Below are 12,792 nucleotides of genomic sequence, written 5' to 3'. Positions count from 1 at the left end.
ATAGCTACCATAAAAACTAATGATTTCAGGAAATTAATTTTTGCACTATCGTTCTCAAGTGGTTGTTATACATAGGTTACGAAAAAAAAAAAATTGAATAATTCGTGTGGTCGCTAAACTTGATTTATATCGCTAAATTTAACAAATATTTTGTTTAAAAAAATATTTCAAACTAGGGGAGTAAGCCCCCCCCCGTAATCCAAAATTCCTAAGCACTCCTCTGGCTGCCTATTTAATATTTTTCCATTGACAGTCAAATGATAGATAAAATCATTATATCGTTGTCTATTTTTACCCGGCTTCGTACCCAGTCGAATATTATAATTTATAATTAATTGTTTTTCATAATATTCCATTATTTAGTGGCCAGAACTTACAAAGCAGGTTAAGTTAGCTTAAGTTTAAATATAAAAATATATAACTAAACAGTAATAATTATAATAACAGTAATATAATAGGTACCTACTGGAAGAGTACGAACTGGACATTTTGTCGTATTTGACACTGATAAAAAAAGAACATAATACCATTTCACCTTGCTACATTCTGGTCAGGGCCTTAAACTCGTTTCGTGTTTGTTCCTCTCATCTGCCCGTCCGCATAAACGTGTTTTGAAAATATCACTTGTTGACTTGTTAATTGTTGTCAGCACTATGCTGAATGCCGAAAAATTTCGTAATAATATTACATGAGTACTACACGCCCTACAGCTACAGGAATGTTGAATTCTAATTCGTTTTTTTTCGTCCTACAAAAGTGGTTTTTATTCCAATAGAATAAATTAAAATTTTTTTTTTTCATATAATATGTTTTTGCTGAGGTGAAACTGGTGAAAGCAATTAGGTTCATTCCATCGTTCGGAACAGTGAATCGTTCTTGGATTCAGAGACAAATTTAAATTAAAAGAGTCATATTGAAATCATGCAAAACATTATCAACTCCGTTAAAGGAACTGCACTGGGATTCGCAGGATTATTGACTCCAGTCCTAAAGGTAATCAGATATGAGACACTATAATATTAATTTCAAATAAAAATTGTCTCATTAACAATACAAAAAAATACCTATACGGCTATTAATACTTATTTTTGTTGCAGTATTTTAATCTTTTTTGAAATAGGTAGGTACGTACAATGCATATTGAATATAGCTTGACTCAAAGTAGGTAGATACTATAGTACCTGTCAATTGCTATAGTTAATAGAGTAGTTACAGTCATCAGTGGCGTGATTACGGAAGGGGGAATTTGGGTTTCGTACTCCTCTCCGTGACTTTTTTGTAAACTGGAAAACCATATTTATGTACCTACTTATTATTTATTGATACGAATATATTATTTTTTATAGGAACAACAAATAAAAATCCAAATCCCCTATGGTAGCTGTAACTAAGATAATATGACTTCATATAAACACTGATCACTATTCTAGATTGAATATTGCAGAAATATATTGAAATAAGGCAGTTTATCATGATTATTTGGAATTTTTTTGAAAACCTTTAGGTATTAGGTGTATTTTGATGAGTTAAGTACAATGGGCAATCAAAATTTGTTGGTCAGACTTAGTTCCAAGGTTATAACCTTTTGAATATTGCAATTTTATGTATTTTACGTCTACGTAGATTATTCCACGAATTTACTGGAAAAAGTACATTTAAAACTATTAAACAGTAGGTAGGTGTGTAATTATTTATTTTCATGTGTACATACATTATACAGATAACAAATCACAATGGTTGGACTGAGAGGTTTTCATGATGTAAATCAATTTTTTTGGTTGGTGTAGTGGGGGGGGGGGGGTAAATGTTTCAATCCCCTCCACAAATATGACCAGATTACGCCACTAACAGACATAACTGACTAATGTGTAAATTTCTTTTCACAACAATAATTCAGCTCATTTTATATTTTATTGTAGTAAAAAATTAATATTATTTTTTGCAATATATGCATTAAAAAAAATTTCAAAGATAACAAAATTTGTTTAATAGGAATCAAAATTTAAAGATACAGGAGTAGTTACACCAAATGAATTTGTAATTGCTGGTGACCATTTAGTACATACATGCCCAACTTGGGAGTGGGCTTGTGGTGATGAATGCAAGATTAAATCTTATTTGCCAAAAGACAAACAATATCTAATTACAAGAAATGTTCCTTGTTTACGCCGATATCAACAAGTAACTAAAGAATTTAGTTGAATTTATTTATAGATTATATTAACATATTAATTTTTAGATTGAGAACAGTGAAATTATTGAGAATATTGTTGAATTGGAAGAAGGGAACGAAGGATGGGTTGAGACTCATCACTCTGATTCTTCCCATTTGCCTATGAATGAAAAAATATCAGAGATACCACATGAAGTAAGTAATACTCACTTATAGTTAAAATAAGAAAATGGTTAGCTCATAAATCTTAATTAGAATTGTCTTATTTTAATACATTATTTTTCTCTAGTATTAAGTTACTTGTATTGTGGAATTATTTTTGTAACTAGTGGTTTATTGGAAGACAGAAAGGTTTAAAATGTATAATGTATAGCTTATATAATATCACAAAATAAAAAATTTTAATGTTTTATGTTTGTAGGAACATTTTGATGGTCAAAATATAGGTAGTCAAGTTTCCAACATTGTGACCCATGAAAATCAAATTATGAATACTTGTAATTTCTATACTAAAAATAGTAGTATAGGTGATGATGATGATGATGATGATGATGAAGGTGAAGCAATAGATATGGATGCGTTTGTAGAAAGTGGTATGCTGGAAGATGATTCGGTAACTATTTCTCTAACAATTTTTAAGATTTTTTTTGATTTTTCTAAATGTTTAAATTTTTTAGTTATGGTTATATTATTGATAAAATTTTTCTTGAATGGAATGAGTTGAGAAGATGAAAAATCAAAATATTTATGCATAAAATACAAATTAAAAGGTTTTTATAATTATTTATATTCTGTTTATCTGGTTATTGATTAAATTTATGTTAACTAACTAGTTATCTAACTATTAGTATTTATTTTCAATGGATAAAACTAATTTATTAAATTTGTTTTTTGCACTTAATTTGTTAGTCTTATAATATTTACTTTATTTTTAAGTTTATTATATTCATTTATATAAATTATTAAATAAAATAATGAATTAATAAATAAATGATTAAACATGATTCAGATGTAAATATAATTTATGCGAGAGGATGGACTTTAATGAATTAAAAAAATCAGAAAATATGCTCAAAAATGAATGACTTGTAATTACGAGTATAATAGTTTATATTATAATTATTCACATAAATCTTGGGTATAATTTTTAAAAAGTAATTTATAATTATCATCTATCAAATTAGCAAACTTTATTTCTCAATAATCATACTTTTCTGCGTTATTTGATCGATAGCCACTACATTTGATGGCATAAGGTAGTCTAGTTATATTAATGTACATATAGTACAGATATTTTTTATTTGTTATGTACAACATTCAGTTATATATTTTTAATTAATTTACCTGTTATCATTATATCATAATATTTATTATTGATATTGTTTTTAAGGCAACTGTTTATTCCACACAAAATGAAAGAAAACAATTAAAAAACACATCTATTGATGAAATATTAAAAACCAGAACTTATGATTTACATATAACATATGATAAATTTTATCAAACTCCAAGATTGTGGATTTATGGTTATAATGAAGTAAGTATTCAACAACATTCATATAGAAAATTTATTAAAATGATAAAACGTACAAACTGTTATATCTTAATCACTATAAACTCTTTAATTAATTTTGAAAAAAAAAAAATATTTTTGTACATAATAGAATAAAAATCCATTGAGTATGGAAGAAATGTTTGAGGATGTAAGCCATGATTATGCCAAGAAAACTGTTACCATGGACTCCCATCCTCATATCCCGGGTCCATCGATGGCATCAATACATCCCTGCAAGTATGTATATTATAATTAATTAATATAAATTTATTAGACTGCAGTATTGCTAGTTTGTTATACCGCAAGTTTGTTACACTAGAAGCATGAAGGTGATACATGTATAAAAGATAAGTTTTTTTTTAGGTTTGTTAGACATGGTTAGGTTAATAGACAAAGGGTTTTTAATTTGACCATTTACTTGGGAGTATTAAGAATTGATATAATGTTTTATTATTTTTATAAACTTTTGTACATCACATAACATTTAAAAAATTCTTTAATAATAATTTTATAGTAAGAAATATCATGACAAATTAGATAGGTACCATCACAGTCGCATCCTCTGTTCTTTACTTTGCTCATATCTTTGTTCTCTACTTCTTTTGGCTGTCAATCATGTACAATGTACATACATATATAACATCGAACAAAATCAACCAATTATAAGTGGAGAACTACTATATGGGCCATAGCTGAAGAAGATGTGCATACAGCTCAAAACTATTACAACTGTGATTATACCTATCTAATTTGTCATGAAAAATATCTTAATCAGCGATTATAATATATTGTTTACAGGCACGCAGAAGTTATGAAAAAAATGATCAAAATTATGAAAAAACGAAGCAAACATTTAAAAGTACATATGTACTTAATTATATTTTTGAAATTTGTCCAATCAGTGATACCAACCATAGATTATGATTATACACAGAATATTAATTTATAGTAACGATTAAGTTTAAAACATTTATATGAAAATATCAGAACGATTTAATTTTAACCCAAATTCGTGATGTAAAAATATTAAATTATTTCAGTACATAAACTTTTAAATGTTACAAGAAGTCAATATTTTTAATTTAATTAAAAATAGTAAATAACTATTATTTACTTGAGTAATAGAAAATAAAAAAAATAGGACAAATTTAATTAAATTTAAACATTATTTTATTATAATTAAAAACAGTTCAAAGTATTTATATAAACGAGTTGATTTTTATAATATTAGATAAGTAAAAATATTCAAACATTTTAACTGTAAAATATAAAATTATTAGTCATAATATAATGAATTAAAGATTTTAAATGGATTTATTTTTATTTATTATAATTAGGTTTCTTAATAATTTATAGATTAAGGTAAAATTATATACATTACTAGAGATTTTACAATAACAGCAAAATATCTGAAATTATTTTCCCCCAGTTTAATATGTTTGTTAATGATACGTTCAATTTATATGCAATTTTTAAGATTTTTAGGAAATAATTTTAAAAATTGAAATAATAGTAGTAACAAATAACTCAAATTGTTTATGGGGACTGAAATCACTAGTAATCAAGACCAAAAAATACTCTATTCCAAGTAAAATTCAGTATTAGGATAAAATGATCTAAATATCCAAATTAAAAACAATTTGAAAATATCCTGTATAAATAGAGAATATTAATAATAATTAATAATTAAACTATTCATATTTAAAACACATTTAATCTGTTAATGAATGCCAAGTACAAATTATAAATTATAATAAATACTTTAACAGGTGAATCTTTTTTGTTACACTACTCCTCTCATCAAAACATTAAATACCTAATAGATATTAATTTTATAAGATTATGTAAATGAAATATTTTCCAAAACGTTAATTATGTTAGTAATTTTTGAAATAATAAGTTTTCTGTGATAAAATAATTAGTAAATAATATGCTTCATAAAATGTTTTATAAACTAATAAAATAAAATATTTAAAAATGCAAAACAAAGTAAAAATCTCTTCATCTTGAGTAAAAAAATACTAAGAATTTATTTAAATGCAATACGTATCAAATATAGGTAATATGTTAGTTTATTATTATAATAATTATTTATTACATATTATTAGTTGGATATAAATCTGTTATGAAAAAATTATCATTTTTTTACAGGCTATTTTAAATTTTTTTAATATGAATATTTTGTTATATCCTTTGATTATTTTAATCCGTATATTTGAGCACAGAATATTCATACAATTTGTTGAAACTAATTTATATTATTATTGAATAAGTATATTATGGTATATTTATTTCAATGTGTAAAATAGTAGGAGAAGAAAAAAACTAAATTATTTTGTTTGAATAGTAAAGATAATGCAAGTAATGAAATAATATTTCAACATTAACATACGTAAAGACTTCGATGTTGCCCTCATCGAAGACCTCCTGCTTGATGCTTACATAAGGATTGGATGTTCCTGGATTTCTAAATCGATAAAATTAAAAGAAAAAAATTATAGCGAAGCTAGTACAAGTATAAAATTATATTTCAACATTAACTTACATGCCCTGTATACCAAAGTGTTGAGTTGGTTGGTTTGGCAATATTTCCGGTATATAATATTCACTGTGACTACCTTGTGTACTAAACCTTAAAATCAAAAATATTAATACTTTTATAACAGAAAAATTAGTAGTGAACGTATAAAAATTATATTTCAACATTAACATACATATTATTATAGTTATAACTTTCATCAACAACTTCCTGCTTTATCATTATCTGGGCGCTGGGAGCTACTTGCGGCCTAAAACAATAAAATATTAAGGTAAAGATAGTGCAAGTATAAAATAATATTTCAAGGTTGCCACTAATTTTTTTTTAAATAAATAAATTCAACAGGTTTTAAAATGTTCATTTTTTTTTTTTTACTTTTTTTACGACATAAAATGAATAGTGAAAAATTTTTTTAAAATCTACAATAACAGTAACGCCTATAATATATTCTATTTACATAGGTGCAAATTGAGTTTTAAATTTTGGGAAAGCTGTAACTATTTTTTAAGGCTAACGTGTGGATCCCCCTACCCACTTCATCATGTTTAAATTTCTAAAAAACCCATACATGTTTAAACAATTACCTAATACAAAAAAAAATTTATAGAGTGTAGTTTCACTATAACAATAGGAACTAACATTATCACATACCATCTCCAACCATATTCCACCTTAGATTAATATGAAACACCTTACTATTATTTAAATTTTCAGAATCTCAACTATAATTTATATTTTTTAAACAACCAATATTGTAGCATAGGCATACATATTTTATACAAACATTATTTATAAAAATGGTTAGTAATAATTATAGCTACAAATTTAAAGCATTAAAAAAAGTTGAAATTTCAAAAAACAAAAGGTAGAAAACTAGGTAATACCCCGGAAAAATGCACTAAAAAAACTTTTTAAAATCTCAACAACAATACAGTATAAAATTTACTATAAATGTAATTAAAAATCATAATTAGAGCGTAGATTCTTATGCAATTGCATAATTATAAATTTTATCCTTTTCACATTTTTCGTCGGTAATCTTTCTGAATTCTAATAATTTGAAGCTAATGAAGATTTGTTTTTTGCATATTACTACTTATTTAATGATAAATGCATATTTCTGAATATTTTGACCTATTGCATATTGAAGCTAACATTTAAAAAAATGTATAAAATAATATTTTGTCAAGCATAAAATTTAATAATACAATTTATAGGCACAAAGTGATTATTAATTTTAATAATATTAAATTATAAATTACATTTTTCGTTTATTAAGTAAATACCTATAGTTATAATTATAAATTATTTAATTTGTTTTAAATTATTTTTTAGTCATAAATTTAAAAACTATTGAATTGTGAATTTTTTACCATATCATCACAAAATTAAAGTTTTTTTTTGTTGCATATTTTAACGATTATAACTGCATATTATATGAAATACTTTGACACTTCTAGTGCATAAAAATTCGCGCTTTAATCATAATTTAAAAAATATAAAAATTTATCAAGTGTAAAATATTTCAAATTAAAGATATTAATATATCACAAGGTGCGTATTGAATATTATTTATAAGATGTAAATTAAACTAATATAATTAATAAACTTTTTGATAAAAGTAATGACATAAAAAATAAAATAAAATATAGAAGTTTTGAAATTATATTAATACCTAATTTAAACTATGTGTTAAAGAAAATAATATGTACTACGGTAACCTAAAAATTATATATTTTTCAACAAATTCAAAGTACTAGTAATAATGATATAATGCCTATCATTAATATCCATATTAATTTCCTAAAAAAAAATATATTAATTACTATTATTTCATAAAAAAGTGAATTAATTTTAAGTGAATCAAAGAAATAAAAGATAGAGTGAGTTAACCCTGAAATATTAACATACATAAAATCAGCATAACTGTCATCTTGTATTTCTTGTTTTATCACCACATTAGGAATGTAGCCAATTGGTGGATTGTAGACAGTTTCATTTCCCTCCTCAGTTCTAAATAAAAAAATTAAATTTGAATGTAAAAATAATGTAAGCATAACAATTATATTTCAACGTTAACATACGTATCCATGTCATTTTGAACATATTGTTGGTAGACCATACTAGGCATAAAATCCTCGTATTCAGCATACATAATATTTTCTAATTGTGCACTAAATCAATAATATAAAAATTTTTTAATTTTTATGTTAAGATAGTACAAGCATAAAAATTATACTTGAACATTGACATACTCGTTTATCCCCTCGTTATTTATGCCATCATTTTGATTATTTTGAGGTGCGATAATGTCAATTTCATGGCCAGTGTTTGATGTACCCTCGGTGTTTTGTGTTCTAAAACAATAAAATTAAAATTTTAATGTTAAGATAGTGCAAGTATAAAAATCAAATTTGAACATTGACATACTCGTTTATCCCCTCGTTATTTATGCCATCATTTTGATTATTTTGTGGTGCGATAATGTCAATTTCATGGCCAGTGTTTGATGTACCCTCGGTGTTTTGTGTTCTAAAACAATAAAATTAAAATTTTAATGTTAAGATAGTGCAAGTATAAAAATCAAATTTGAACATTGACATACTCGTTTATCCCCTCGTTATTTATGCCATCATTTTGATTATTTTGTGGTGCGATAATGTCAATTTCATGGCCAGTGTTTGATGTACCCTCGGTGTTTTGTGTTCTAAAACAATAAAATTAAAAAATTAAAATTTTAATGTTAACATAGCGCAAGTATAAAATTTATACTTGAACATTGACATACTCGTTAATCCCCTCGTTATTTATGCCATCATTTTGATTATTTTGAGGTGCGATAATGTCAATTCCATGGCCAGTGTTTGATGTACCCTCGGTGTTTTGTGTTCTAAAACAATAAAATTTAAAATTTGAAATTTTAATGTCAAGATAGTGCAAGTATAAAAATCAAATTTGAACATTGACATACTCGTTTATCCCCTCGTTATTTATGCCATCATTTCGATTATTTTGTGGTGCGATAATGTCAATTTCATGGCCAGTGTTTGATGTACCCTCGGTTTTTTGTGTTCTAAAACAATAAAATTAAAAAATTAAAATTTTAATGTTAACATAGTGCTAGTATAAAAAGGTGGGCAAGTGGGTGTCGCTCTGCTATACAGTAAGTACAAGTGGACCATTGTAATGAATAGTGTTAATTTCGAATTCAATGATATAATTCAATATCATTGTATAAGAAAAACGAATCTGAGTGAAAACGGTCAGTCAGCCTATGATATTGCTAAGTATAATAATTGATGATATTATTGTGAGTAAATTCATTTATATATTACCTATCAACGTGGACCCTTGTTTTAAATTTTCAATCCTTAGCTATAAAAGTTAAACATTTAATACATTTTTAAAAATCCGAACTTTAATGCTAATAAAAAAAAATTGTGCCTATGTATTTTTAATATTTTTTAAGTGCTTTTGTAACAATATATCAGGGGCCTCGCATTAAATTTCAACACTTTTTTACGCAATAAATAAAATTTTATTGATATTTATAGAAAAAAAAACTAAAAAAATTAAAAACTGACAATATCCGTAAACAGCTCAAAAAGAGTCAAAATATTTTCAAAATTGTATGGTGTATAGAAAATGAAAATATAAACATTCAGTGAAATGTTCATGTATCTACAGTTATTCGTTTTTGAATAACAATAAAATAACAAAACCGCTACATGAGAAATTGAGTGGATATCCAATCTTGTAAAAATATGAACTTCAAACGCTCCTAAAAATTTAATTTGATTTGCTTGTAGACATTTTTTTTTTTATATAAGTAGAAAAACTTATGAATAATCTCGTATAACATTTTGAAAACTTAGATTTTAAAAGAAAATTTTTTATGAATTCTCAACTCAAAATAATTATTGTTAAGATTTGAACTTTAAAAGCTTATAAAAAAAAACTGTGACTAAGGATTTTTAATATTTTTCAATTGTCAATGTAGCGATATAGTAGGAGCCTTGTATTAAATTTTCAAACTTTTTTAGCCAACAAATAAAATTTTACTGACATTCATTGAAAAAAATACTAATAAAATTGAAATTTGAAAATGTTCCTAAACAGTTCAAAACAAATCAAAATATTTTGAAAATTGTATCGCGTATAGAAATTGCAAATATAAACAACCAGTAAAAATTGTATGTATAAACGTTAATTTTTTTTAGAGTTACACCAAAAACCAAAATCGATTTTGTGGAAAACCGATTTTGAATAAAAATCCCCGTTTTCCTTAATTTTTATGTTGTTTTTCCCGTTGCTTTTATAAACTATTGGGAGTTTTAAATTTTGACCTCCCAAATGCATCAACAATATTCACTTTCCCATCAAACAAGATACTGAAGTTGAAAATTGAAACATTAATTTGACTGCCTAACGTGTACACACACAAAAAAAAAACACACATCATTGTAAAATCAATCCCTTCATCGTTCTACTCAGAATCTAAAATTATACTTGAACATTGACATACTCGTTTATCTCCTCGTTATCTATGCAAACATTTTGAATATTTTGAGGTGCAATAATTTCGGTGTCTTGTGTTCTAAAACAATAAAAATAAAAATTTTAGTATAGATAGTGCACATATATAAAACATATTTTAATATTAACATACGTTTTGATATCCATAGTAACATCGGTATGCATATCCCGCCTAACAAATATTTTAGGTTTGATATCAGTCGTCAATTTTCTTTTACGTCCTCCTGATTTTCTAAATTAATAAAATTAAAAAAAAATTAAATTTTGAACAAATAATCCATAACTATCTACTAATTTGTTTTGGCCTATACGTTTATATCAGTGGTATTCAAACTTTCCAATCAAGGGTGATAGACGGATACAATACGGACGATAATAATACAAAAATGTATTAAAAATTTCAAATTTCTATAATTATAGGTACTCCAGAGAGCAATTTTTTGTTTAATAATATTATTATAACATATTAAGGAATAATATTAGTATAACGTTATTATAATACTATTATAATATTAACATTACAAAATGCTGTCTGGGACGTTACCTAATAATTAAAAATAATATTTCTATTTCTCTATATTACAGTAATATAGGTTTCTAGTTCTTCCATGCGGCTCTCTTAGCCAACTATCGAGACATCCGTGAAAGCCGCGACACACAGTTTGAATACCTCTAGTTTATCATATTATGATAGTGTTAAACAATTTTATATCCATTGGTCAACTTGAATTTGTACATCAGTATTAAACATATGGATACGTTTCCGTTTTCACTAAACATTTAGGTTATATACTTTTTGTCCAACATAACAGGTAGAAACGATGGTTCTCACTCGCAAAAGCTTCTGAGAGATAAAGAAAATATTTGAACAAGAGTGAAAAGAGGTGAAAATATCTAATGGTGTCGCAGCTAATAATGGTATCAGTTGTGTTGGCTATCAAATTATTATACAATGCCGCATCCATTAGTTTAATATCAACATAATAATAATCATAGGTACATCTGAACTATAAATAAGAAAGTGAACATCGGCGGACTTAAAACAGTTTTAACTGCGCCATTATAGGTGCCTAGTAAAAATAATACGTTTTGGAATGTTATACTCATGACTAAATAATTTAGTTTATTTAGTCATGGTTATACTCACCTTTTAGTAAGCTTCTTCACTTCATCTTTCGTCATCCTTATGATTTTTACCTTACACTCTTTAAGGGGTGCGCTGCTGTTCTCCGACATTTTTCAGTTGACGCGACTAAATGTACTGAGATTAAGATATAGTACAGTGAAGTCAGACTTTTAACTATCACAAAATGGATGAAGATGAATGCGGTCCAACCACCAACGCAAACGTTGTCGTAAAATAACAATCAACGCAAAGCGGTTGATCAAGGCGTTAAAAAAAATGTCTGTTTAATTTCGGCGCACAATACGCGGCAAAACACAAACGATCGAGACCGATCGAAAATCGAAATGTGCCGGATTAAACGTCGCAATATGTATCACCGCGTTAGCTGGTACGCCATGACACCAAAAACGATCGTTCAACGCACCTATACTGTTGTATGGACGTGTGGTTAATACTTAGGGTATTATTGGTTAATGGTTACAGTATGCGTGTATGTGTATGTGTATGCGTACTGGACACCAGTCATCTCAAGTCGTAAAGGACCGTACACTGTCGTCGAACACAGTAACCACAGCATTAATTGTATTGTGTTATCACGATTCGTGAGCGTCGGTCCTGTGGACGGTATCAGATGTTCCCCCGAGGTACAAATTTAGGAAACGGAAGTTATCAGACGTTTTACCTCCACAACATAATATTGTATCGTGCCAAGTGCACGAGTACCATAAAAAAAAAAAATGTATCATAATACCAATTAAATACAAACTATCGGGAATTTAAAATAGTTTCGGTGGGTACGAACTTTGAGTTTGATAATTTATTGCTCTTAGGCCTCTGACGCTATATTAAGTACCTACCTATAT

The 12,792-nt window shown here is 26.4% G+C and overlaps 2 protein-coding genes across 3 annotated transcripts in view; one reads left to right on the top strand and one right to left on the bottom strand.

Annotated features, from left to right (window-relative positions):
- LOC100159720 (ubiquitin-like-conjugating enzyme ATG3) overlaps positions 1-4,813 on the top strand; it is a 6,877-nt gene extending 2,064 nt beyond the window's left edge. The window contains exons 2-8 of one of the 2 annotated variants that reach the window (XM_029491014.1): positions 821-993; positions 1,993-2,181; positions 2,240-2,368; positions 2,595-2,786; positions 3,564-3,710; positions 3,838-3,965; positions 4,527-4,813. In XM_029491014.1, coding sequence (XP_029346874.1) covers positions 922-993; positions 1,993-2,181; positions 2,240-2,368; positions 2,595-2,786; positions 3,564-3,710; positions 3,838-3,965; positions 4,527-4,677 — 1,008 coding nt within the window. In that variant the 5' untranslated portion in view covers positions 821-921 and the 3' untranslated portion in view covers positions 4,678-4,813. Of the gene's footprint in view, positions 1-21; positions 994-1,992; positions 2,182-2,239; positions 2,369-2,594; positions 2,787-3,563; positions 3,711-3,837; positions 3,966-4,526 lie in introns of those variants that run through there. The other variant, XM_001949183.5, reaches the window with a different exon arrangement.
- A 1,541-nt stretch (positions 4,814-6,354) lies between these two features.
- LOC107882823 (uncharacterized protein DDB_G0290685) lies at positions 6,355-12,491 on the bottom strand. The gene is made up of 12 exons (XM_016801782.2): positions 11,951-12,491; positions 10,937-11,035; positions 10,793-10,864; positions 9,239-9,340; positions 9,056-9,157; positions 8,873-8,974; positions 8,698-8,799; positions 8,523-8,624; positions 8,352-8,441; positions 8,179-8,280; positions 6,439-6,517; positions 6,355-6,360 (listed from the first exon to the last, which is right to left on the bottom strand). The coding sequence occupies exons 1-12, from the start codon at positions 12,037-12,039 to the stop codon at positions 6,355-6,357; spliced, it is 1,047 nt and encodes a 348-aa protein (XP_016657271.2). The 5' UTR covers positions 12,040-12,491.
- Between the last annotated feature and the right edge of the window lie 301 nt (positions 12,492-12,792).

This window comes from Acyrthosiphon pisum, chromosome X (assembly GCF_005508785.2).
Source record: "Acyrthosiphon pisum isolate AL4f chromosome X, pea_aphid_22Mar2018_4r6ur, whole genome shotgun sequence".
Taxonomy (NCBI): Eukaryota; Metazoa; Arthropoda; class Insecta; order Hemiptera; family Aphididae; genus Acyrthosiphon; species Acyrthosiphon pisum.
Note: the sequence above shows the minus strand (reverse complement) of the source record. Positions and strands in the feature narration are given on the sequence as shown.

What these genes read in the sequence shown, in the direction of transcription:
- LOC107882823 (XM_016801782.2), bottom strand. Translation starts at nt 12,039, where the DNA reads ATGTCGGAGAACAGCAGCGCACCCCTTAAAGAGTGTAAGGTAAAAATC. An exon ending in AATAACGAGGGGATAAACGA is followed by an intron (nt 8,625 to 8,697) that starts GTATGTCAATGT and finishes TTATTGTTTTAG; the next exon opens with AACACAAAACACCGAGGGTA. An exon ending in GTTCAAAATGACATGGATAC is followed by an intron (nt 8,281 to 8,351) that starts GTATGTTAACGT and finishes TTTTTTATTTAG; the next exon opens with AACTGAGGAGGGAAATGAAA.